General features: G+C 28.7%; 2 protein-coding genes and 1 pseudogene across 3 annotated transcripts; 1 reads left to right on the forward strand and 2 right to left on the reverse strand.

Annotated features, from left to right (window-relative positions):
- Positions 1-1818: 1818 nt before the first annotated feature.
- Positions 1819-21682, reverse strand: LOC132948713 (uncharacterized). The gene is made up of 8 exons (XM_061019324.1): positions 21507-21682; positions 15530-15700; positions 9999-10189; positions 8372-8522; positions 4706-4839; positions 4513-4644; positions 2185-2250; positions 1819-2112 (listed from the first exon to the last, which is right to left on the reverse strand). The coding sequence occupies exons 1-8, from the start codon at positions 21592-21594 to the stop codon at positions 1927-1929; spliced, it is 1119 nt and encodes a 372-aa protein (XP_060875307.1). The 5' UTR covers positions 21595-21682; the 3' UTR covers positions 1819-1926.
- Positions 6894-7379, forward strand: LOC132948324 (uncharacterized; annotated as a pseudogene).
- On the reverse strand, positions 15766-20401 carry LOC132948975 (uncharacterized). 2 transcript variants are annotated; one of them, XR_009665065.1, is made up of 10 exons: positions 19341-20401; positions 19178-19251; positions 18854-19039; positions 18520-18788; positions 18203-18435; positions 17834-18081; positions 17459-17711; positions 17122-17385; positions 16770-17032; positions 15766-16687 (listed from the first exon to the last, which is right to left on the reverse strand). XR_009665065.1 is itself a non-coding variant. In XM_061019706.1 (6 exons), the coding sequence occupies exons 2-5, from the start codon at positions 17572-17574 to the stop codon at positions 16830-16832; spliced, it is 510 nt and encodes a 169-aa protein (XP_060875689.1). In that variant the 5' UTR covers positions 17575-17711; positions 17834-18182; the 3' UTR covers positions 15766-16687; positions 16770-16829. The 2 variants fall into 2 exon arrangements, 1 of the variants encoding a protein (XP_060875689.1); XM_061019706.1 differs by lacking the exons at positions 18203-18435; positions 18520-18788; positions 18854-19039; positions 19178-19251; positions 19341-20401 and having other exon boundaries at positions 17459-17497; positions 17571-17711; positions 17834-18182.
- Positions 21683-23003: the final 1321 nt, after the last annotated feature.

Raw genomic sequence — 23003 nt, forward strand, 5'->3', positions numbered from 1 at the left:
TTTTATATGTTGGATAAAAATGCGTGAAAATTTAATACAAGACTCCTGATATATTGTTACAATAGTAGCTGAAAAATATTAAAAATACATAGGCACAATTTTTTTTTATAAGCATTTAAAGTTCGAATTTTGACAACATTTATCATATTTAAAATGTAATAATTATTCTGTATTTAAAAATGTATAAAACGTTCAACTTTTATATCTAAGAATTGAAAATTTAAAACAAGGTTCCATGTAAATAGGTTATATATAAATTACTTTATTCGCAATAATATCCTCAAATATTTTATTTATTTTTTTATTATCATAGTTAGACTGTCTGGCCATCTTCGCTCAGAATCGTTTTTTCTTAAACAATATGATATTATATCATTGAATTCAAATCTAACACCATCCATTACAGTGACCCACTTTTAACCTAGTGTACAGCAGAGTGACACCCACTTGCCCGCCTTTTTTTTTTATTAGAAAACAAGAATACTGGTTTACATTTTTTACAATTTGTAATAAATTTATACAATAGGTAATGAGGGGGGGTCCAATGACCCTTTTTCATAATTCTAAGTGGTTTTTTTTTAAATGTTAAGGAGGTCCCTGGGCCAGTTCTGTTTAAGAGGGCAGGGTGAGTTATCATGAAGGGTAAGAGATGAGAGGTTTGAGATTAGAGGATTTGAATGATTGAAAGTGTTTTTATGAAATAATTATAATAGTGGGCAGCTAGTGTATGAATGGTTGGGATTTTGTGGTCAGAGTGGAGGGAGAGATTGCTGACGTATCAGGGGGCTTTTGTAATAAGGCGAGGGCAAATTGACTGGAAAGATTGGAATATTTTTATATTTGATGTTTTGGACGTATCCCATAACTGGATACCGTACGTCATTGATGGGCGAATAATTTGCTTATAGATTAAAAGTTTGATGTTGAGTGGAAGATTTGAATTAGCGTTAACCGACACTTTACAGCGCCAGACGCCGACCAGTGGATGATGGTTCATCTGTTGTTCGTATTATAAAAATAGCTGTATACTAGATAGTACCATTGATTAAATATACATTGTATATTTAATCAATGATAGAACCTATATTCCATCAACTCGAAGATTTATCTACAAATGACAGTATTTAAATACTGACCACTGCGCTCACAGTACAACATACCTATATGTAATATTATTGACTTAATAACACGGCACTATAGTTTATTATTATTTAATTTTTACGATATTTTTGGTATCTTCTGTTTTTTATTAACAAAAATGTAAAGTGAATACTAACATGAAAATAATGAAAAGATTTCTATAATAAACAGAAACAAATTAAATGTGGTAAAATATTTGATAATATGTATAGAAAATACACAAATATTATGGTGCTCCCAAACACCGTTTTGAAGCTGCAAAAGAAACCAAAGAGTACTACAAGTAAAATCAATACAAACTCTAAACTGGTTTGCCATGACATTGGTACAATATTATTCTACGAAATTGTTGATAACAAAAAAATAATAAGTCATCATTTTTATTAATTTAAAACAATTTTGGTCTGGAATTTCATATGGTTAAGAGTTAAGACATTCCCTATTCTTATCTTCAGCCTTCAGGACGGCCTTGAGCTTATATAAACTATAATTATATATATTCATACTTATAATATTTAATAATAAATAAACATATCATATATGGTCTTGGGTCCTGGGATGACGCATTGACATTTGACGCCCATGTAACTCATAAGGGTTATATAAACTATAAATTTAAATAAGTAAATCTAATTATTTGAAAAAAGGTAACCATTCGTTAAATAATTAAGTTTAAAATTAATGAATATCAGAATATGTAATTAACAATTTCACATTGTATGATTATGATTATATATAGTTAGATTTGATTAACCTAAAAAATTACAAATACATAAATACAAATATTTATGTAAGACCAACACTATTTAACTTAGTACAATTCGCGATAGGGGCTTCACATAAGAAACCTTGGAGCATCATCGAAAACGTTATAAACTTATCTGAATTACATTCACATTTTGCAGTGGGGTCGATTGTATCAATATACTTTGTTACGATTCCTTGTGCTTTTATTTCTCTTGCAAATTTACCCTATAAATCATAGAAATTATATTGAAATCCATACATGAATAATTCTTATTAAAATATTTTATAAAATATTACTTTTTTATAGAATGAATCTGAATTATCAGCACACCAAAAAAGATTATAATGGTCACTTTCACAGAACTGAAATTGTTATAGGTATTTATTAAAATATTGTTGAAAGTAAATTTAACTAAAAACCTAAAAAAATATTTATACCTAATGTACCTAATACGTGGGTAAGTATAATCATAAATCAACAGTAAATTACTGTAATAGGCAAAACTAGAGATTTTTTTTTTGGGGGGGGGGGCAGGGTCACCGGGGCAAAATCAGACAACACATACCCGCACGGGCTTTCCCTCACATCCCATTTTCAGAGGTACACTACTACGAGTATAACCTGTGAGCTATCTATCCTTAATTATTTCATTAAACGAGACCTCAGTGAAATTTCTCCTAAACAACTATAAATAATAACTAAAAACTCTGGATATATTTTAAGGAGCTTTTGAAATATTTTTGGCGGGACTAAACCCCCTTAGGCCTCTAGTTGCACCTATGACGCTAATGGTGCGACGGCAATTAATTGAGGTCAGTAAACGATTTAGGTACTAGTAATATAATAGCTAGGTATTTTTTTTTTTTTATTTTTATAATTTTTATTTACAATCTGTTACAATAAAAATGGACAATAAGTAAAATAGATAATAGAATAAGTGGCTTGAGGAAAGGACGGATTTAAGAAGCCTTCCAGTGAAGACACTTTGTCTGCTGTTTATGTACATTTCAATAAGTTAACAATAAAGTTATGAATAGAAAAAAAGATTAGGTAGTTAACTAAATAACTAAATTAATAGGTCCCGACAACACCGCCTTTTTAGTCTTTTCCTAGGATTGTCGGGTATGTTTGCCGACGCAAGTCCTTTGATTAGGGGATTATCATGATTTTTAACAGATAAGTTAAATCGTTTATAAAAAGTTCTAGCTACATCACAGACGGGTGAGATGGCGAGATCGTTATGTAGGGTCTGGTTGGACACGTAGAAAGGTGCTTTAGTTATAGCTCGGAGCGTTTTGGATTAGAAGCGTTGGATACGGTTAGTGTTTGAAATTTTTGCAGAGCCCCATAATTGAATTCCGTACGTCCACATTGGTTTAAGATAAAGTTTATATATTAGAAGCTTGGTTGGAGGTTAGGAGAGAGCGGAGAAGACGAAATCGATTGTTTAAGGATAGTAGTTTGCTGTGGAGATGAGGAGACCATGTGAGGCATTGGTCAATAATTATGCCTAGATAGCGAGTGCTCTGCGCGGTTGGCAAGATTTGCTCATTTAAAGTAATAGATGGGCATATTCCCTTCCTAAGAGTGAAGGTACATTGTATAGATTTAGATTCGTTTATTTTCACACCCCACTCCTTATACCATTTTTCGAGGAGGGATAGGTGTTCTCGGATATGCGAGGAAGCAATGGATGGATCATGGTTATTGGTTAAAATAGCTTCGTCATCGGCAAAGTCAGCGATGAGGCTAGTGGGCAGCGTGGGTTGATCAGATACGAATATATTAAATAACAGAGGAGCAGTGACTGCGCCCTAGGGGACTCCTGCATTTATGGGTTTTGGTGAGGAATTAGATGAACCATAACGTACCGAGAAGAAACGATCTACTAGGTAGGACTTGAGTATAAGATAATAGGTAGACGGTAGGATGAGTTTCAGCTTAAATAAAAGCCCTGCGTGCCAGACTCGGTCAAAGGCTTGAGAAACGTCAAGGAAGGCCCCAGTGCAATATTGTTTTTCTTCTAGAGAAAATGATATTTTATCTACTATACGGTGAATTTGATGTATCGTGGAGTGTTTGGTACGAAAACCAAACTGAGAGTCAGGTAAGACTTTGGAGTCAGCGATAATGTTTAAGATTCTTTTTAATAATATTTTTTCAAACACTTTCGACAGTATTGGGAGCAGGCTAATAGGTCTATATGATGTTGGACAGTCGGGTGGTTTTTTTGGTTTGAGAATGAGTATGATAGTGGAAAACTTCCATAATATAGGGAAGTAAGATAATCGGAGCATTGAGATATAGGTGAGACGTACGATAACTTTTTTTGGAAGCTGGTTGAGTATTTCAGAAGTTATTAGATCATAGCCAGGAGACTTTTTCCTGGGGAGTTTAGATATTATATAGCGAATTTCAGCAGGAGATATATGCTTCGGTGGGAGGGACATTTGTAATGGTGAGTTGAGAAATTGTTCAACTATATTAATTTTTTCCGGAAGGAGAATGGTATTGTGAGGTTGAAAAGTATCAGCGAGATGGTTTGCAGCTAGGTATTTAATTTATTTTAATTGATTGAATATATCAACATAATGTATTAGAATTTAGAATAATTATTTGTATACTTTTTTATATGTCACACAACACGTGGGTAGAACTTCAGTTGTTGTATCATTAACTGTAGGACTCGCTAAAAATTCAAGATATATTTTTTTCTTTGCAATAGTTGAAACACTCAGAGCGGATTCAAATGATGACTGAAAAAATTATCAAAATGAAGTTAGGTAAATATCTACTAACTAGACTTAATATTTTTACCAAGGAATGGTTGTATTGCAAAACATTATCATTTGGCACAATTCCACCTTTAAAATATTCATTACACGGATTAAAATTATCAAACCCAATTATGTAATACTGCATAATATCATTTAATACTGAAAATTGTAACCCTGTAAAATAAAAAAAAAACAAATATATTATTTTTATTGATTAAGGAGGTTGCAGTCGATGAAAAAAGTGGCTATTAGGGGGCTGCAGTTGGTCGTGTTAAGTACCTATTATATGTATTATATGTAATAAATAAATAATAGTATACCTATAATTCAATATATTCCTAATAATTTGTTATATTGGATATTATGAAAGATTATAGACATATAGTACCTATAGATATATTAATATTTTTTAATAACATATAGGCCTTGTGCCCTTGTACTAAGGACTCAGTGTAAGTCTATGCGGCTATAGGTATAAATAGCGTTTGAAATTTTATGGGGCAGCATATTTATTTTGGGGGGGCTTAGCCCTTAAATCCCCGCTCCTTATTTACGCCTATGTCTATTAGGGTGGTCCTTATTTATATGGGTCAAATATTTTTGTTTGAAAATTGAACACGGTACCCCCCTTAATTTGTTAAGTTATATAAGTTAGTCATTTGGGTAAAATTTGGAAGATCTCACTCAACCCCTTCTGGTGCCGCATTAGGGTTAAAATATGGAAAAAGAGGGTAGTTTTTTGTTTTTTTTTATTTTATTCAGAAGGTATAGTATTTAACGAAAATATGTAAAGAGCTAAATGATAGGTTTTAACATTGTCTATAAAAAAGCATATTACGTAAATTCTCGTAAGTCCATTGGTTTTTATGGAAAACTATATAATAAAAATATTCAATGTATTGTAATATACATTTTTCTCGTTTATTTAAAAGCATATAATATAAATATATATGGATGTATGATAACAGTACAATTTTGATTTAATATGTAATAGTTAATCAGTCGAAAAAATACTGTAAACATTTGTCGGTGGCTATGGAAATAATTATTTTTAGAATTCAACTTTTCTGTTACCCTTGTTACCACTGAATAATATTGCTAAGTCTTATCTTATCTTATTTTTTTCGTTGGCACATATTTTTATCAAAACATTTACGATATTGTCTTCATAGTTTAATAAACCGAACATCAATTAAAAGGTCTCGTGAAGACTATCGACAAAAAATATCAGAAAATATTAATTCCGAATTTCACGAAAAAAAATTAAATTATGTAGTGATCCATTGGGATTCAAAAATACTTCCAGCCCTTACCAGAAAGAATAATGTTGATCGTTTGCCAATTATTTCAACAGTCATGAATGTTGAACAACTTCTTGAAGTCCCGCAAATACCTTCTGGGACAGGATGTGAAATATCTTCAGCTGTGTATGATACTTTACAAAAATGGTCATAACTAGATAAAGTCCAAGCATTCGTATTTGATACTACAGTTTCTAGAGGTTGAATGGGGCATGCATACTATTAGAACAAAGTTTAGAAAGAGAAATTTTATTTTTTGCGTGCCGACATCACATTTTTGAACTTGTTTTACAAGGTGTATTTTTAGAAGTTAAGTTGTTTCCCATGATAGGACCAGATATATTACTGTTTTAAAGATTTCAACACGCGTGGGAAAATATTGATAAAAGCAAATTTTCCACATAGGTTTCTGATTTCTATATTCATAATATTTTAAAAAATGACGCTGACGAAATTATTTTATATGCGAAAAAAAAAATTACTGAAAATCTTCCTCGAGATGATTACCAAGAGTTTTTAGAACTCGTTATCATATTTTTAGGCGGTGTTCCACCTCGAGGCATTGCTTTTAGGCAGCCTGGTCCATATCATTTAGCCAGATGGATGGCTAAGGCCATATATTCTTTAAAGCTATACATATTTAAAGATCAATTTAAATTAAATAGCAAAGAAGAAAAGGCGTTAAAAGATATTTGTTGTTTTATAGTTAAATGTTACGTTCAGGCTTGGTTTTCGTCACCCAATGCAATTGAAGCTCCACTTAATGATATATTATTTTTAAAAAAATTAGAAGAATATAAATTGTACAAATAAAGAATTTCAGACGTAGCTATAAAGAAAATAATAAATCATTTGTGGTATTTAAATCCAGAGTGTGTTGCATTTTCGATATTTGACGATCGTGTAGATAACAGTACGAAACTCAAAATGGCTGAGAAAATATTGAGTACCTACGATTCAAGCATAAACGATGATGAGGAAAAAATCGAGTTGAAAAAAAAAATAGCACTGAAATTGGTAGATGTTTCATAGTTTATTCAAAAAGATCTTTTAATTGATTTAATAAACTCTAAATCGATTGGAATGTTCAAGAGATTTCAAATTTCCACACAGTTTTTAACTATTGACCCGGCCAATTGGAATAATCACGAGGACTACAAAATAGGAAAACAAATCATAAACTCACTTAAAGCCGTAAATGACACAGCTGAGAGGGGAGTCAAGCTCGTTGAAGAATATAACAAGAAATTTACAAAAAACAAAGAGCTAAAACAACTTGTTTTACAGGTAATATATTTTACTATTTTCAAAATAAATTAAACTTAAAAATGTTATTATATTTTCTATTCTGTTCAAGACTACCGGAAAAAATACCCGCAAAGTGACAGACACACTCTAAAGAAACCATTTTAGGTGTCATTAATTAATTATACCTACAATTTGATGAAAAAAATTCATATTGGTAATTCTATTTTTATGTTGTAAAAATTACACGAAAATCAAGTAAATAAAACCAAAACGTATATTACAGAATCTTAAGACTTTTTTAGCTGTAATGTTTTTTTATATTATTTAATTCTGTATAATTGTTACTCAACATATTTTGTCATATATCCAACCGTACGTTGTACATATTTAAAAACCAAAAAAATCCAATTTCGTTAAATATATACAATATTTTGTAAATTAATGAGTTTTCTTAAAAATAAATGGACTTACGAGAATTTATGTAATATGCTTTTTTATATATAATGTTAAACTCTATTATTTAGTTCTTTACATATTTTCGCTAAATACTATACATTCTGAATTAAATAAAAAAAACAAAAAACTACCCTCTTTTTCCATATTTCAACCCTAATGCGGCACCAGAAGGGGTTGAGTGAGATCTTCCAAATTTTACCCAAATGACTTATTCATATAACTTAGCAAATTAGGGGGGGGGGGTACTGTATTAAAAAAATCACATTGAAAAAATAAGGACCACCCTAATATTCATCATTATTCATTGTAGGTTTGCAGATAAACATCGAACGGTAGAAGCCAAAAGTCTACTAGCCTAACCACTAGGTTAATATTCATGGGTACCTATATTTTTATGACAACATTTTCTATTGTGTAATTAAGTTTTGTATTTTATTACTAATTCTATTTCTATTTATTCAATATAATAATAATGTTAGATAACATTTAAATTAATCTAAGATCTATAATATTTACAGTTTCATATACATAAAACAATTTGTAGAGACATTGTCTATAGTACATGGATAATTAGTCTGTACTTATTTGATGCAAATTTAAATAACACCATTTAATTCCTATTTCTAATAAACCGTAAACCATACATTTTTATTGAATTTGTTTATATTATAATAATATAATATGTAAACTTATCCACTTACAATCTGGAGACACTTGGTTATTACTATAAAATATCATGTTGCTCGCATTAACATATAATCCAATACTCAAATTGGAATTTATTGTTGTCATTGTTGTAACGTACTGTTTGAAATTGTCGTAAAAACATTCATCAAAATGATAATCTAAATTCTGAGAAAAAAAATGTATTTAATATTTATTAGTTTCAATCAAATTTCCTAACTACATTTAGTTAGCTATCAACCTAACTACATTGCTTCGCCTATGCTTACTTATCTATCACTGTCCACTGAGCATAACTGAAGAAAAAAATGTCATTGTTAACTACATACAGTTGCGTAATGCACTAATGCGTATACAGTACCCCCCAGCCCACACCAAGAAAATAAAAGTGTATGTAAGTAGAATTATCATTAATAATTATACTGTGGGTAATCCCGAGTAGTGGACAATGGTTTCTGTACCCCCTTCCCACCCACTGATATTAAATCCTATAATATTATACACTACTGTGTACATATATGTATTATTTAATATTCATTTTTTTTTAAGTAAGTAGGTAATACTGATGCGGTTGGGACTCGGGACGTTTGCGGCTTGTGCTTAATTTATTATTTGGCCTACCTGAGTATTAAATGTAAGTGTTATATATATCGGGATAAATGGATAATCAAATTGCACTTATTACCTAAAAAGAAATAGTCGTATTGTACTTGGGTTCAAAAAAGGTAATGGTCGAACTGCATTTGGTTCAAAAAAAAAGGAGTTAAAATTTAAGGTCACTATATTATGGACGTTCACATTTATTATTATAATAATATTTGACAATTTAAAAAGTGAAAATAATGAATAATATTTGACAACTTAAAAAAAGAATAAAAAATTATATAAATATATTATTACTACAAAAATTATCAAAATTAGTTAAAAAAAAAAAGTTATAATAATGACAATAATAGTATTTGATGATTTAATATATTATGTATATTAAATAATATTATACTAACATAATGGACAATATGATATGTATGAAACAATCATTTTTAACTACGCCAATGATTAAAATCATTGTCAGTCCTAAGCCTGGAAGTGGGAAGGGAAATTAGTGTTTTATAAACTTTTAACCCCTTCAAGTACATGATATTTTTGTTGTAATACCTTTTTTGAGACCAAGTGCAGTTCGACTAAAATAAGTGTAATTCGACCATAACCATAGGAATACTACCCAAGTCTACATATTATATATTATATAGTTTATTATAGTATAGTATTCCGGATGCTTTTAAAATACAGTTTCCCAAAAGTGTTGAGTGCCGTAGGTATTCTAAATATATTTAAAAGTAGGTATTTAGAATAATTTAATCAAAATACCATAATAACGAATCGTGGTTTAAAATAAAGCCATCCACTATTAATACTTGAAGTATTAATTTTTTTAAATTTAAATTTAACTTATCAATAGCCAATAGGTTACATTTTATGTTCAATCTGTTACTTTAATGGAGACTCCAGTTGTTATCTAGGTAATAGGTTAGGTTAGGTTAGGGAACTATCTAAAAACGTTTAACATAAAATGGTTCATTAATGATTATATTCAAATGTGATAAAAATACTGTTTAATTATAGCCTAAACAGGTTGGTACTTACACTATTATAATCGTAGTTTAAATTCTTTAGTATTAATCCTGCTACATTAAAACCACTTAAAAAAGTTTTTAATTGTTCTGCTTCATTTGTTGTATTTGTACCATTCATTGCTTCTATCCAAGCTTTTGGGGTTTCATAACCATAATATAAATACAACGGCTTATCAGAAGACCCAAGAGCTTTCACGTTCTCTGTAATATAAAATGTATATTAATTTGTAGCAAAAAAAGTATTTATGATTATTACCAATCAGGCATTAGGAAATTAGCAAACTATTTTGAGTTGAGAATTCATTAAAATTTTTCTTTTTAAATCTAAGATTTGAAAATGTAATATAAGATTACTCATAAGTTTGTCTACCTTTATCAAAAAAAAATATCTACAAGAAACTTAAATTAAATTTTTATGAGCGCCTGAAATTTATATTTTTACAACATTTGATATTCACTCAATTTCTCATGTAACGATTTTCTTATTTTGTTGTAATTAAAAACGTATGACTGTAGATACTTGAAAATTTCACTGAATGTTTGTATTAGCATTTTCTATACACGATAAAATTTTGAAAATAATTTGACTCTTTTTGAGCTGTTTACGGACATTGTCAGTTTTTAATTTTTTTCTATAAATATCAATATTATTTGTTGGGTAAAAAAGCGTGAAAATTTAATATAAGGCTCCTGATATATCGTTCTAATAGCAGTTGAAAAATATTAAAAATACATAGGCACAATTTTTTTTTATAAGGATTTAAAGTTCAAATTTTGACAAAATTTATCAAATTTATAATTTAATAATTATTTTATAGTTAAAAATTTATAAAATGTTCAACTTTTATAGCTAAGGATTGAAAATTGAAAACAAGGCTCTTAGGCTCCACCTAAATAGGTTATATATAAATTACTTTATTCACAATAATATCATCAAATATTGGTAATATCATAGGCTGACTGACTGTTTTTGCACAGAATCGTTTTTCTTATACAATGATATTATATCATTGAATTCAAATTTAACACCATCCATTACAGTGACCCACTTGTAACCTACTGTACAGCAGAGCGACATCCACTTACCCACCTTTTTTTCTTTTTCAAGATTTTAATATGTAATACAAGATTATCCATAAGTTTGTCTACCTTTATTAAAAAAAAAAAATGTCTACAAGAAAGTCAAATTAAATTTATATGAGCGTTTGAAATTCATATTTTTATAACATTTGATATTCACTCTATTTCTTATGTAACGATTGTCTTATTTTGTTGTAATTAAAAAACGTATGACTGTAGATTTCACTGAATGTTTATAATAGCATTTTCTATACACCATACAATTTTGAAAATAATTTGACTCTTTTTGAGCTGTTTACGGACATTGTCAGTTTTCAATTTTTTAGTTTTATTTTCTATAAATATGAATAAAATTGCATTAAGTTGGGTAAAAAAGCGTGAAAAATTAATGCAAGGCTCCTGATATATTGTTACAATGGCAGTTGAAAAATATTAAAAGTACATATACAAATATGAGATTTTTATTTCTAACGCGTTGTTATGATCATAGAAACGAATAAAAGGTATGATATTATAATATCAATTTAACTTTCAGGTCATAATAAATAATAAAATAATATAAAATACCCATACTGACAAACCGTCTCCGCTCAGAATCGTTTTTCTTATACAATGATATCATATTATTGAATTAAAATTTAACACCCTTTATAGTGACCCACTTGTAACCTACTGTACAGCAGAGTGACATTCACTTGCACACCTTTTTAATTTTAAAATTTTTTTTTACAATACTGATTATTAAGTTTACACTATAGAGTGGCGTAATTTCAGTTTTTACTAGACAAGAGCAGTGCCGGATCTAAGTCTCAGGAGGCCGCCCCGGCAACTACCAATTAGAGGCCCCTTAAAAACAAATTTTCTCGACATGTTCTCATACCTATATTATATCATGCTTAGATATGATGTATTAATCATCAATGTATGCTTCTATGCTATAGTATAATATAAATTAAGGCGCCCGGCGCCGATGCCATTTTGTCCTCAAAAATTCACTCTGTGGGAATAACGATAACGCCTTGTAGAACCAACCAAATTTCATAATTTTTTTTTAATTCCTAGAGGGAAATATTCAACAGTCCGCATCAATCTCAGTTTTTCAATATTTTACTCTCAAACTTTTTATTATGTCAAAAAAATACAGGATAAAAACCATTTTTTTTACAAATTTTTTATACAATTATTTGAAATAAAATACAAAATCAGAGATCTTTGCGGGTTGTAGGAATTCTTCTTCTTTCAGATAAAAATACAGTTATCAAAAGCCGGCAATTCTACAAAGCTTTAGAGCTATTCCCGTAAAGTAATTTTTTTCGATATAATACATCTTATCAACCCCCCTCCCCCTAAACAGGTATTGGGTATCAGATTAGTGTAAAAGTCTTATAATTGAGGTGGCAACTAAAATATAAAAATATTTATAGAATTGTGGAAAATTTGAAAAACTGGCACTGGGACCCTTAAGAAAAAATATCATTAATATGATAATGGCTGTATATTCTCTATATTGTCCTAAAATGAAAGGACACAAATATGAGTCAGGTACCTCAGTTACCTGTATAGAATACAAAATTATTCATCAATTGTTCTTTATAATTTTTTAATTTATTGTTTTGAACATTTTTCGCTGTCTTTTAGATGCACCACTTTCAAATTGTCTGTTGAACATGTTTTTTTTTCAAAAGGTCAATAAAAGATAGTGTAGGTAGGTACCTAATTTATATTTATAATAATCAAATGAAAAATTAATATAATTGAGTACCTAGGTACGTAAAAAATAAAACTGACAAAAGTACAAAATAACATATCCAAAACCAATAACACTGTACCAATAAGGCATGTCCGTAAATCATAATCCATTTATATTAAACAATAAATAAATATAACTACGGTTATATTATTAGTTTGTCCATCATGATACTGCACTAACGCGACTTCGCGAGCCTCTGAGATTAAAATATAAATAGTACGATTATACGAAAATAATATACGATGCATACTATAATTAATGTGTATACAAATAAATATGTATAACAAACAATAACAATGATAAATAGTATTATCTAAAATTCAAACCGTCCAAAATAAATGATTGTCACTTGTCAATAACATCTTAAAATAATAAAGTTTGTTCGTTTTATAATAAAAAGTTATAAAAAGTCAGAAAATTTAGGACTTCAACCTGAGGCCCCGGTGCAATGCACCCCCTGTGCCCCCGCTAAATCCGGCACTGGACAAGAGTAGGTAAGTAATCGTTTTAATGTCCCTTTTAGAAAAAATTTAAAGTTTGTTCTTCTCGTGGTGTTTGTTTTTTACAATGTAGCCAATTCTTTTGGCCATTCTTGTTTCACTGAATTTCCGACATAGCTTAATTGACTGCCGTTATTTAATATTTCTCTCCCGTTTTATTATTTGTACGTATTTTAATACAAGTAAGAAAAATATTAAACTATATAAATCACATAAACTTTTATATTTAAAATTATTTTTCTTCTGGAGGGATGCAATCATAATCATGCCAGCCAATGACAGTGGCCCAGTAGGTGTTTAAAAATAAGATGATGGCAAAATGCTATCTTTGTCCCACTGGCTAATCATATGCCAAATTATACAGAATAAAGCTTACTTTGCTTTCGTAATATTGTATGTAATAAGCCAGCGTTTCTCAACCTTTTTTCATTCACGTACCCCTTGACCACTTTGCACTCACCAATACTTTACGGACCACCAAATGTCAAGGAAAATAGTTTTGGTATAAAGTAATATAAATTAATAACAAATGCACAGATTATATTATTTTATAAATTATACAACTGTTTTAGATTATTGTTGTAGCTGTACATTACATACAGAACAAAATTATATATTTGCAGTATAATTTAAATAGTATTTGAATCTTGAAATATGATTTTTTTCACAGATTATATTATTTTATAAATTATACAACTGTTTTAGATTATTATTGTAGCTGTACATTACATACAGAACAAAATTATATATTTGCAGTATAATTTAAATAGTATTTGAATCTTGAAATATGATTTTTTTCCATTTGTTTCCATTAAAATAAAATTAGAAATATAGAATAGAATATAGTACCTATTTAATCATATTCTACTCAAAAATATAAATTAATCTACTGCTGCTAATTCTGCTATAAAGCAAACTTGTGAAATTAATAATTATTTTCAGTTTTAAATGTTGTCTAATCTAAATGTTTCTTTTTTGAATTTGAAGGAAAATGTTTAAAACATTGATATAAAAAACAAAATATTTACAGTTCACATTAAAATATAAAATATTAAAATGTTACTTCATAAATATTTTCACAGTCCTAATCTCATCAGTTTATTAAAAGTAGCAATCAAACTATTAGAATTTATAGAAGTGTTCAAAATTACAAAATTACTTAATTAATCCTGACGGTTCTCAGAAATATCAATGCAAATAATATACAGTTCATAAATCATAATAATTAACTAAGTTATTTTCTACATTCTATTTTTTTTAACTAGTTAAGTTAAGTTATCAAAAAAAGTAACTATTAACTTAACTTTTAACTTTTTAACTAGTTACTGCCCAGCTTTGATAATACTGCTATTAGCTAGTATTTCAGATTTCTCCTCAAACACATTCAGATTTAGCGAAATGATCAATCGTAATGGATGAAAACCTATGGCACAAATATTCTTTAGAATATTTCCTAATCTTTCCTGGCATTAGAAGTTTAGTATCACTGTGGTGACTTCTTAAGATTTTCTGTGGCAATATATTAGTAATTGATGACGGCGGGTCTTTAGTGTGAATAGGATCAGTTGATTCATTAGTTTTCTTTTTACTGACGCTTTACTAGTTTTTAACCAATAATCCATGGTCAAAAATTGTAAAAATGTAAGAAATAAATAGTACTACAAATATGAAACCACTGTACATTTATGTACGTTATGTGAGACACGGAAACTTTGAAAGCAAGCGACTGCTTAATTATTGGAGTGTATGTACTCCAATAATATCAAACAAACTGCAGTGGTAGTTTTATCTGAATTTAAGATTAAAATGGTATGTAATTATGACGAGCAACGCCACACAGTTGGCGGAATCAGTGGTGGGAGGGGGCAAAGGGGGCTCCGCCAATGACGCCACGTTACCTGATCAGATAAAATCTAGTGTATGTGTTCCTACTGCACATGGCCTATAATGATATATTATAATCTTACTATACCTATTATAAACACTTATACTATATATTACGAAAACCCGATTTACAACATTTACAATATTTCATAAATAACAAGTAATTTCAATTAAATACTACTAATTTCACTTTTTCCGGGGACCCCCAATACCTTCGCGGACCTCTGGTTGAGAAACAATGTAATCAACTAATAAATGTTTGACTGCTACCTGTATATCTGTCCCAGTGTCCCCCGTTGGCCGTTTTCAATAATAATTTTTACTTACTTTCATCTTTTTTAGAAAAACTAAAAGTGAAACTAGAATCACAAATTAGGCCATCAAATACGAATGATGTACACTCTTTTGGTATCCAATTTAATGGCATGGGATCATATGGACAGAATGTTCCGTGTTTATCAAAATCACCTGAATACATACATGGTGCTATTCCAAGCACTGAAAAATAAAAATAATAATTAATTCATATTACCATTTATTATAATATATATACATAGGCGTAACTAGACCTTAAAGATAGGGGGGGGGGGGGGCTTAAGCCCTAACATATTTAATATAAAAAACCAATGTGGACAACGAACACGCATACCGTACCTACACAGCTATTATATATATTGTATTTATTATACAGTACAGTTGTTTTAGGTATAAATGTTTAATGATTATACATATAACATGATTCGCATTTTGTCCACTGTCGCTTATTATTGTATACATAATTGACGGCAGACGATCGGTATTTAACCCCCTTTCATAGGCGTAACTAGACCTTAAAGATAGGGGGGGGGGGGGCTTCAGCCCTAACATATTTAAGATAAAAAACAAATGTGGGGAGCTCCGCCCCCTACACCCCCTATACTCGTTCCTCAAATAACATTAATTATTAAATTAAAATATTATTTTATTATTATTTACTTAACATTTTGTAGTGTGTATGGCATGTATAAAACAAATAATAAAAAAGTGGTATTGAGGTAGGTAAACATTACAATTATAACATATTGGTAAGTATTGTTTTAGATACAAGATAATTCTTAAAACGTAAGTGAACTTTAAAGACATTTTAAAGATAACTATTTCAGCTTAAGCCTCCGCTCAGTATTGGCAAATTTATTTAAAATGTCTTCTTTGTTTAGAACGCTTGACAAATCTCTCTCAATTGCTATGATAGATAACTTTGAAAATCGATTTGGTAGCATGGTTGACCTTATGTAAATGTTTATTCGACGCATCGCTGAGAATGTTCTTTCACAAGATGTAGAACTTATTGGAATTGAAAGCACTAAATGTAGCATTTTGTATAAATTTGGGAAAACAGATTTTTCCATGATACCCTTTAACTGCTTTAATTGTTCCTGATGACTGTTAATAATCTTTTCCAATTGAGTATCACAACAAATTTTTTTTAACAATATTTAATAAAGCCTGAAAACATAAGAAAACAAAATCTGACTAATTATAATATTAATGAATAGTATTACTTAGGTACATGGCTACAATAATTTACCTTATACTGGTTTAAAAAAATTTCACTTTGTTTATAGTCTAAATTTATGAAGTTATCAATTTATATGGCCAGTTTAAGACTTTCTGGTAAAAATCTGTGTTTCATGTAAACTACAATATTATCAATCACAGGATAGAAAACATGTTTTTTCCAATATTCTTTGGCATTATCTTCATATTGAATACCTTCATCGTCTGCACCAGTGGCTGTTGTAACATGAAAATCCTTTAATGCTGCAGGCTCTTGTATTTTTCTTTTTGATACTAAAAACAAAATTAAGTTTCATAATTTTGTTTCTGTTTAACATTAGGTATCATATTTACTTTATAAAGTAGGTATTGAAAATACTCACATGAAGCTATTGTCGAAGGCATTTCCAAATCTATATTATTTTCAAGAGAAAATGTGACTATTGCATTCCAAACATCTGAGTATGAATCTGAATTTCTACTATTTTCAAATGTATTTATAATTCCATTAATTAGACAAGCGGCTTCACCTAATGTCCCATTTGTATTTTGCAATTTATTGCTTAAAATATTGGTGATACCCAATACATAATTTATAATATGAAGATGAACAATAAAGGAACCATTTTGTATCATTGCTAAAATTCCTACAAAAATTATAAAATATTACTTATGAGTGTTATTGTCTCTTAAAATGTATTTAATAATTAATATACCAACCAATAGCTCTGGAAATATCCCTATCATTATTTTCATCAACTTAATTTTGTAAAACAATTGCAATAAATTTAAAATTTTCAATAACTGATTTACTATTCTTATAATGACATACCCATCTTGTATCACTAATAGCAGTAAGTGCAATTTTTTTCATATTCAAATTCTTTTGTATGTCTTGCAGTTTTGTATTATTTGAAGGTTGCGAGAAGTGTACATAGATAGGCTCTAATGCATTGAATACAGTTTAAGATTGCTAAATATAAAAGGTATTAGGTACAATTTACAATGTATTAAATTTTAAAATATGGTAATTTTATTGTTGAATACAACTAAATAAATATAAATTTCAATAAAAATAAAAGTAAAATAACTAACCATTATGTTTTTACACATATCTAGTATAACCAAGTTAAGTTTATGTGCCATACAATGTATATACACAGCATATGGATAATAATCTTTTAGCTTCTTCTGTACACCACCTCTAGTACCTGACATAACACTTGCTCCATCATAGCTTTGTGCAATAATTGGTATTTTGTCTAAGGTAATTTTTTTTTAAAATAAAATAATAGCTGATGAAAGAGAATCAGCATTTTGATTAGTAGAAACATCCACAAAACCTAAAAAAACACTCATAAGTAATGAAGTCTTTAACATATCTTATACAAATTGACATATACTCTTGTTTATGACACCTAAACAGTCATTAAATAGGTATTAATGAAAATAAGATTTTAATACCTAGTTTTAACTTTAGTGTTTAAGAACCAATTACTTGGCTTCATCGCACATAATTGAAAAAAAAGATACTTCATTAACTTCATCAACTATAATATTCAATAAATTGTCAGCACAGATCTCAATTAGCTCATTTTGTATCTTAGGACTAGTATAATTGATTATTTCATGACTAAACATATCATTGAAGTTAGAATTATAGTCAGAAAGAGGCTTACACATCTCTTTAAAGTTTCCTTGAATATCAAAATTAAAATTAGATGAGAATAACACAACTATTCTATATTATTGATGTACAATAAGTTAGTTAATAGTTATACCTTGGTTTAGTGAAGTATCGCTTTCATTGTGGCCTCTAAACGCTAGACCTTGGCGTGCAAGAAATAATAAAATATCGATGAGACCTTTAATATAGTTTTGATTTTTAACTACTACTTCACAGTGGGCATTATACAATGAAGTATGTATAGAACCAGACTGATCTGCTAGTTTACGCATAGACCATTTTGTCATACAATTTATATGGTAGATAGTAGATGAGTGTAGTTGCAATTTTGATTTTGAACCTTTGGCAATACCTTTAGACCCACTAAGCGGTAAAATAATTTAATACAAAAATAATATAAAATATTACCTATGTATATTTTAATTTACTTTTTTCCAGTTATTAAAACCTTTTGAGGTAAATGTTTCTTCTGAAGGTGTAGTACTAAAAATCCGACAAGGAAAGCAATACACTGAATCTGCAGTTTCTAAGCTATATTCCAACCAATTATATTCAGCAAAGTATGATGCAGAAATTCCACGATTTTGGGAACCATACAACTTTTTTGGATATGTCTATAGTGAAAATGACTTATAAATGACTCAGAGTTAAAGTATGGGTATTTTAAAATTTATTAACATCACAATAAATTATAATACACTTATCATTCCCTATATACTTAAATGAATACAAAAAGTAAAATATTTCCTTACTTGAAGTTTTGGCTGAAATGGACCAGTTTCTATACTTCCCAAATCTTTAGGACCCATCAGATCACTAGAAGTATCTATTAGGCGATAGTATAGAAAATTAAAACTTATAACTATTACCTAACTTATAAATTATTATTATATTAATAAACAAATTGTGTCTTACCATGTGGATTCACAATGCTTGGAGTTGATTCCCGTGGTTTCATTTTAAAAATGTTAAAAATATCGTTTTTTTTCGACATGACTAAGTAGGTTACTACCACCAAGTGAGGAAAACAACAACAAGCGCGTAAAACCCGTGATGAACAAGATTAATTATTTAAACTAAACACGGATTTCGATGAAAAGCTGTCACCATACCGTTTTAATCAAGAAAAATAATAACGACGTAGACTCGAGTACCAATTATCAGACATAAACACACAACCGCCGTACAGTGTACTTGGAGAATGACGAAGATAATAATATATAATCTGATAACTGATTCTATTTTTAGCAAAAAACCCTTATATGCGGCTCGCAGGCACAGCGATTGACGTTTATCACCATTCTTTGACGACTATTTTTATGTTTACTGTTTAGTTTGTTGACAACTTCTAACTTCTAAGTAGTATTTATGTAGTTAAAACTACACGACATGAATACATGATACGTATTACGTCTTATTACGTCCTACACAGGGCCATTACAGTTTACACAACAATTTGATAACCAAAAAAAATAAATATTTTTCCAAGATATTAATAAAAAAAAAAACGATATTTAAAATTAAATTTGAAAAATGAACCTACCGTTGGTGGGACTAGACATTTTGACAGGGGGGCTAAAATTTGTTTCAAGGGGGGGCGGGTTAGACACCAAAGTCCCCTCCTAGTTACGCCTATGTATATATACCCAATTTTAACGCATAACTAATTTTTGACCAAATCGATTATGTTATTTTGTCTTAATTCAAAAACAAATAACCGTATAGATTTTTTTTTTTTTTTTGATTTTTTATTGTAAAGAAAACACTTATAATACAAGTAAATTAAAACATTAAGATTAAATTTTACAATAAATTATCTACCTCCCTTAAGCATATGCTTGTGATGGAGGTAAAGAGTTACATTATATAATGATAGACACAAATTTATAGGTACACTATTAAATATTAATATTAAATCTAAGATTGCTACTTATAGAAACAAGAAAAAGTATGTGAAATAATTTAAAAAATGTTGCATTTTAATCTTTAAACACTTACTAAAGAAAATAACCATAAGTTTATTTGCTTAAACTACTGTTTAAGATACTTGAATACTTATCAAATGTTTATATATATATATATATATATATATACCTAAGCGTCCTAAGCATTTTCTATAGCCTATAGGTTATCTGAAATACTAGTACATATATATATATATATATATAGGTATAGGCCACGTAATATCAGTTTTGAGCTAAGTATTTATTGACATTTGAAAATTTCGATTTTTCATACATTTTTAAATAAGTTGTTAATAATACTGGAATGAAAAGAAAAAGTTGAGCGTTATGTTGAGTGTGATTCCACTAATCATTTTTATGAGCATCTGAAACTTTTACGAACTTGAATATTCACGCGTATAATAACGATTTAAGTTATTTTAATGCAATTCAAAGAATACTTTATAATGGTAGTAACATATACAGTGGAGTGCCACTATTTTATAAATACTTTTAATACTTTTATAAAGTTTCCGTAAAAATGTTTTTTTGAAAATATATGATTAAAATGTTTTGTAAATGTTTTTATAAAATATTTTCAAAAATATTATTAGCTTCTTGGCCAAAGAATATAACTAAAATATTTTCTAATTATTTAGGCAACTTTTTAAAATGTTAATGTGTGGATTGTTTTATTTTGTGTGTGTAATTAAAAATTGAAATAATGTGCCGACGTATTTAGATTGATGAAATTCCCTATATAGATTTTATATATTAATATTTTTATCTTAATCTTTACAAAAATACAATGTTTTCTTTTATATTGAATCATACTCGCTCATACACATTATAAGAAACTCGCCCAAACACATAACTTTTATTATGTGGGTAAAAAAGGTAATTCGCCCAAACTCATGACGCCCATAATTGGCAAAGTTATAACTTTAGTAGATAATATTGGGTTTATTGATGTCACATATATAAATGCAGTTCACGACCAAACTGTGTGGTATGCAGTGTAACACAACATAAGTTAAATTTAATAATTGTATAGATTTTCACTGATAGGTATATACCTAAGTGAATAATTTATTTGATTATATATATTATATTGAAGTATATAACTATATTTATTTACCAGAAGTATTTAATGTCTCTGCGTTTATTGTGACCCATACATTTTGAAGAACAATAATAATTGTTATAATTAATATAAAACTTTTCATTTTTATTTTACTATATTATATTATAGTTTAATCATAAAATAAAACACAATTGTTGGTATTAAATTATTCGAATAACTACAAATAATTATATAGCTAGATCATTATATATTATGCTAACTTGCAGTTGTATTTGAATAGTAATAATATATGGCAATTTTATATAACAGGTAAATTATACAAATGACTAAATAAATATTATTATGTCATTCATTACCTACCGAAATAATTATTTTATACAATGTGAGGAATAAAATAACCGTATAAATGAATCAAATAAACAGCAAAATTAATATACGTCATTATACCTCAGTAGGTTTATGTATAGTATAAAATACAATACAACTTTTGTAATTAAATTAATAAAATTCCTACAATTTGTTATTGTTTCATATAATATATCTTGTTGATAATGATTATAAATTACAACATCCTGCAGTTGTATTTGAATAGAAATAATATGAAAATTTATTCTGTGTAATTAATAAAATAAACAGCAATCATTATACAGAGTGTATCTTATGTCATTGTACGCGGGTTTTTTTAACCGATGACATAAAATTTCGTTAAAATGAAAAAAGACGTTTCTTTATTTTTAACAGGCAATTTTTTTATAACAATTTCAAAATTTTTAAACACGCAGGTGTACCAATATCAAAATCAACTTTATTTTTTCAAATAGTAACTACTATATTTTTTGATGGATTCCGGTAAAGCTTTTTTTCTGAAAATGTTGATAGTCATATCATCAATTTTGGTTCGCTAGCAGGACCGGCTCAAGCAAAGACAGTGAACTAGGCAAAATCAAATTTTGCCGCCCCTAACAATATAATATTATCAATATTTTGAAAATGCCGCTCTCTTACTAAGGTACTGCTTAAGTGCCGCCCTAGGCGTGGGCCCATGTCGCCTACCCCTCGAGCCGGGCCTGTTCGCTAGTTTATTAACTATCATGGTCCTCTAAAGTTTAGTAAAATATGCATTAATACTTTTAATTGAAATAATTAATATAGGTTTAATTTACAAGAGCTAAATAATTTTTTCTTATAACTACCTTTTATAACTTGATATTTGAACCACAAGTTCCCTATATTGGTAGGTATCGCATGCAAAGTATGAATTTAGTAGTTGAAATTCTTTAAGAATTATTTAATAATCGAGATTTAAAATAAACTATTTGCAAGATAATATTTAGATAAATAGTCAATCTCAATATAGGTTTGTAGGAATTTTATTAATTTAATTACAAAAGTTGTATTGTATTTTATACTATACATAAACCTACTGAGGTATAATGACGTATATTAATTTTGCTGTTTATTTGATTCATTTATACGGTTATTTTATTCCTCACATTGTATAAAATAATTATTTCGGTAGGTAATGAATGACATAATAATATTTATTTAGTC

The sequence above is a fragment of the Metopolophium dirhodum genome, chromosome 7 (assembly GCF_019925205.1).
Source record: "Metopolophium dirhodum isolate CAU chromosome 7, ASM1992520v1, whole genome shotgun sequence".
Taxonomy (NCBI): Eukaryota; Metazoa; Arthropoda; class Insecta; order Hemiptera; family Aphididae; genus Metopolophium; species Metopolophium dirhodum.

Excerpts from the sequence above, each read along its gene's own strand:
- LOC132948713 (XM_061019324.1), bottom strand. The coding sequence starts at position 21,594 with ATGAAAAGTTTTATATTAATTATAACAATTATTATTGTTCTTCAAAAT. Across the intron at positions 15,701-21,506 it reads AGAGACATTAAATACTTCTG|TGCTTGGAATAGCACCATGT; the intron begins GTAAATAAATAT and ends TTTATTTTTCAG. Across the intron at positions 10,190-15,529 it reads TTTTTCTAAAAAAGATGAAA|AGAACGTGAAAGCTCTTGGG; the intron begins GTAAGTAAAAAT and ends TTTATATTACAG.
- LOC132948975 (XM_061019706.1), bottom strand. Across the intron at positions 17,386-17,458 it reads GGATATTTCCAGAGCTATTG|GAATTTTAGCAATGATACAA; the intron begins GTTGGTATATTA and ends TAATTTTTGTAG. Across the intron at positions 17,033-17,121 it reads GCCTTCGACAATAGCTTCAT|TATCAAAAAGAAAAATACAA; the intron begins GTGAGTATTTTC and ends TTTTGTTTTTAG.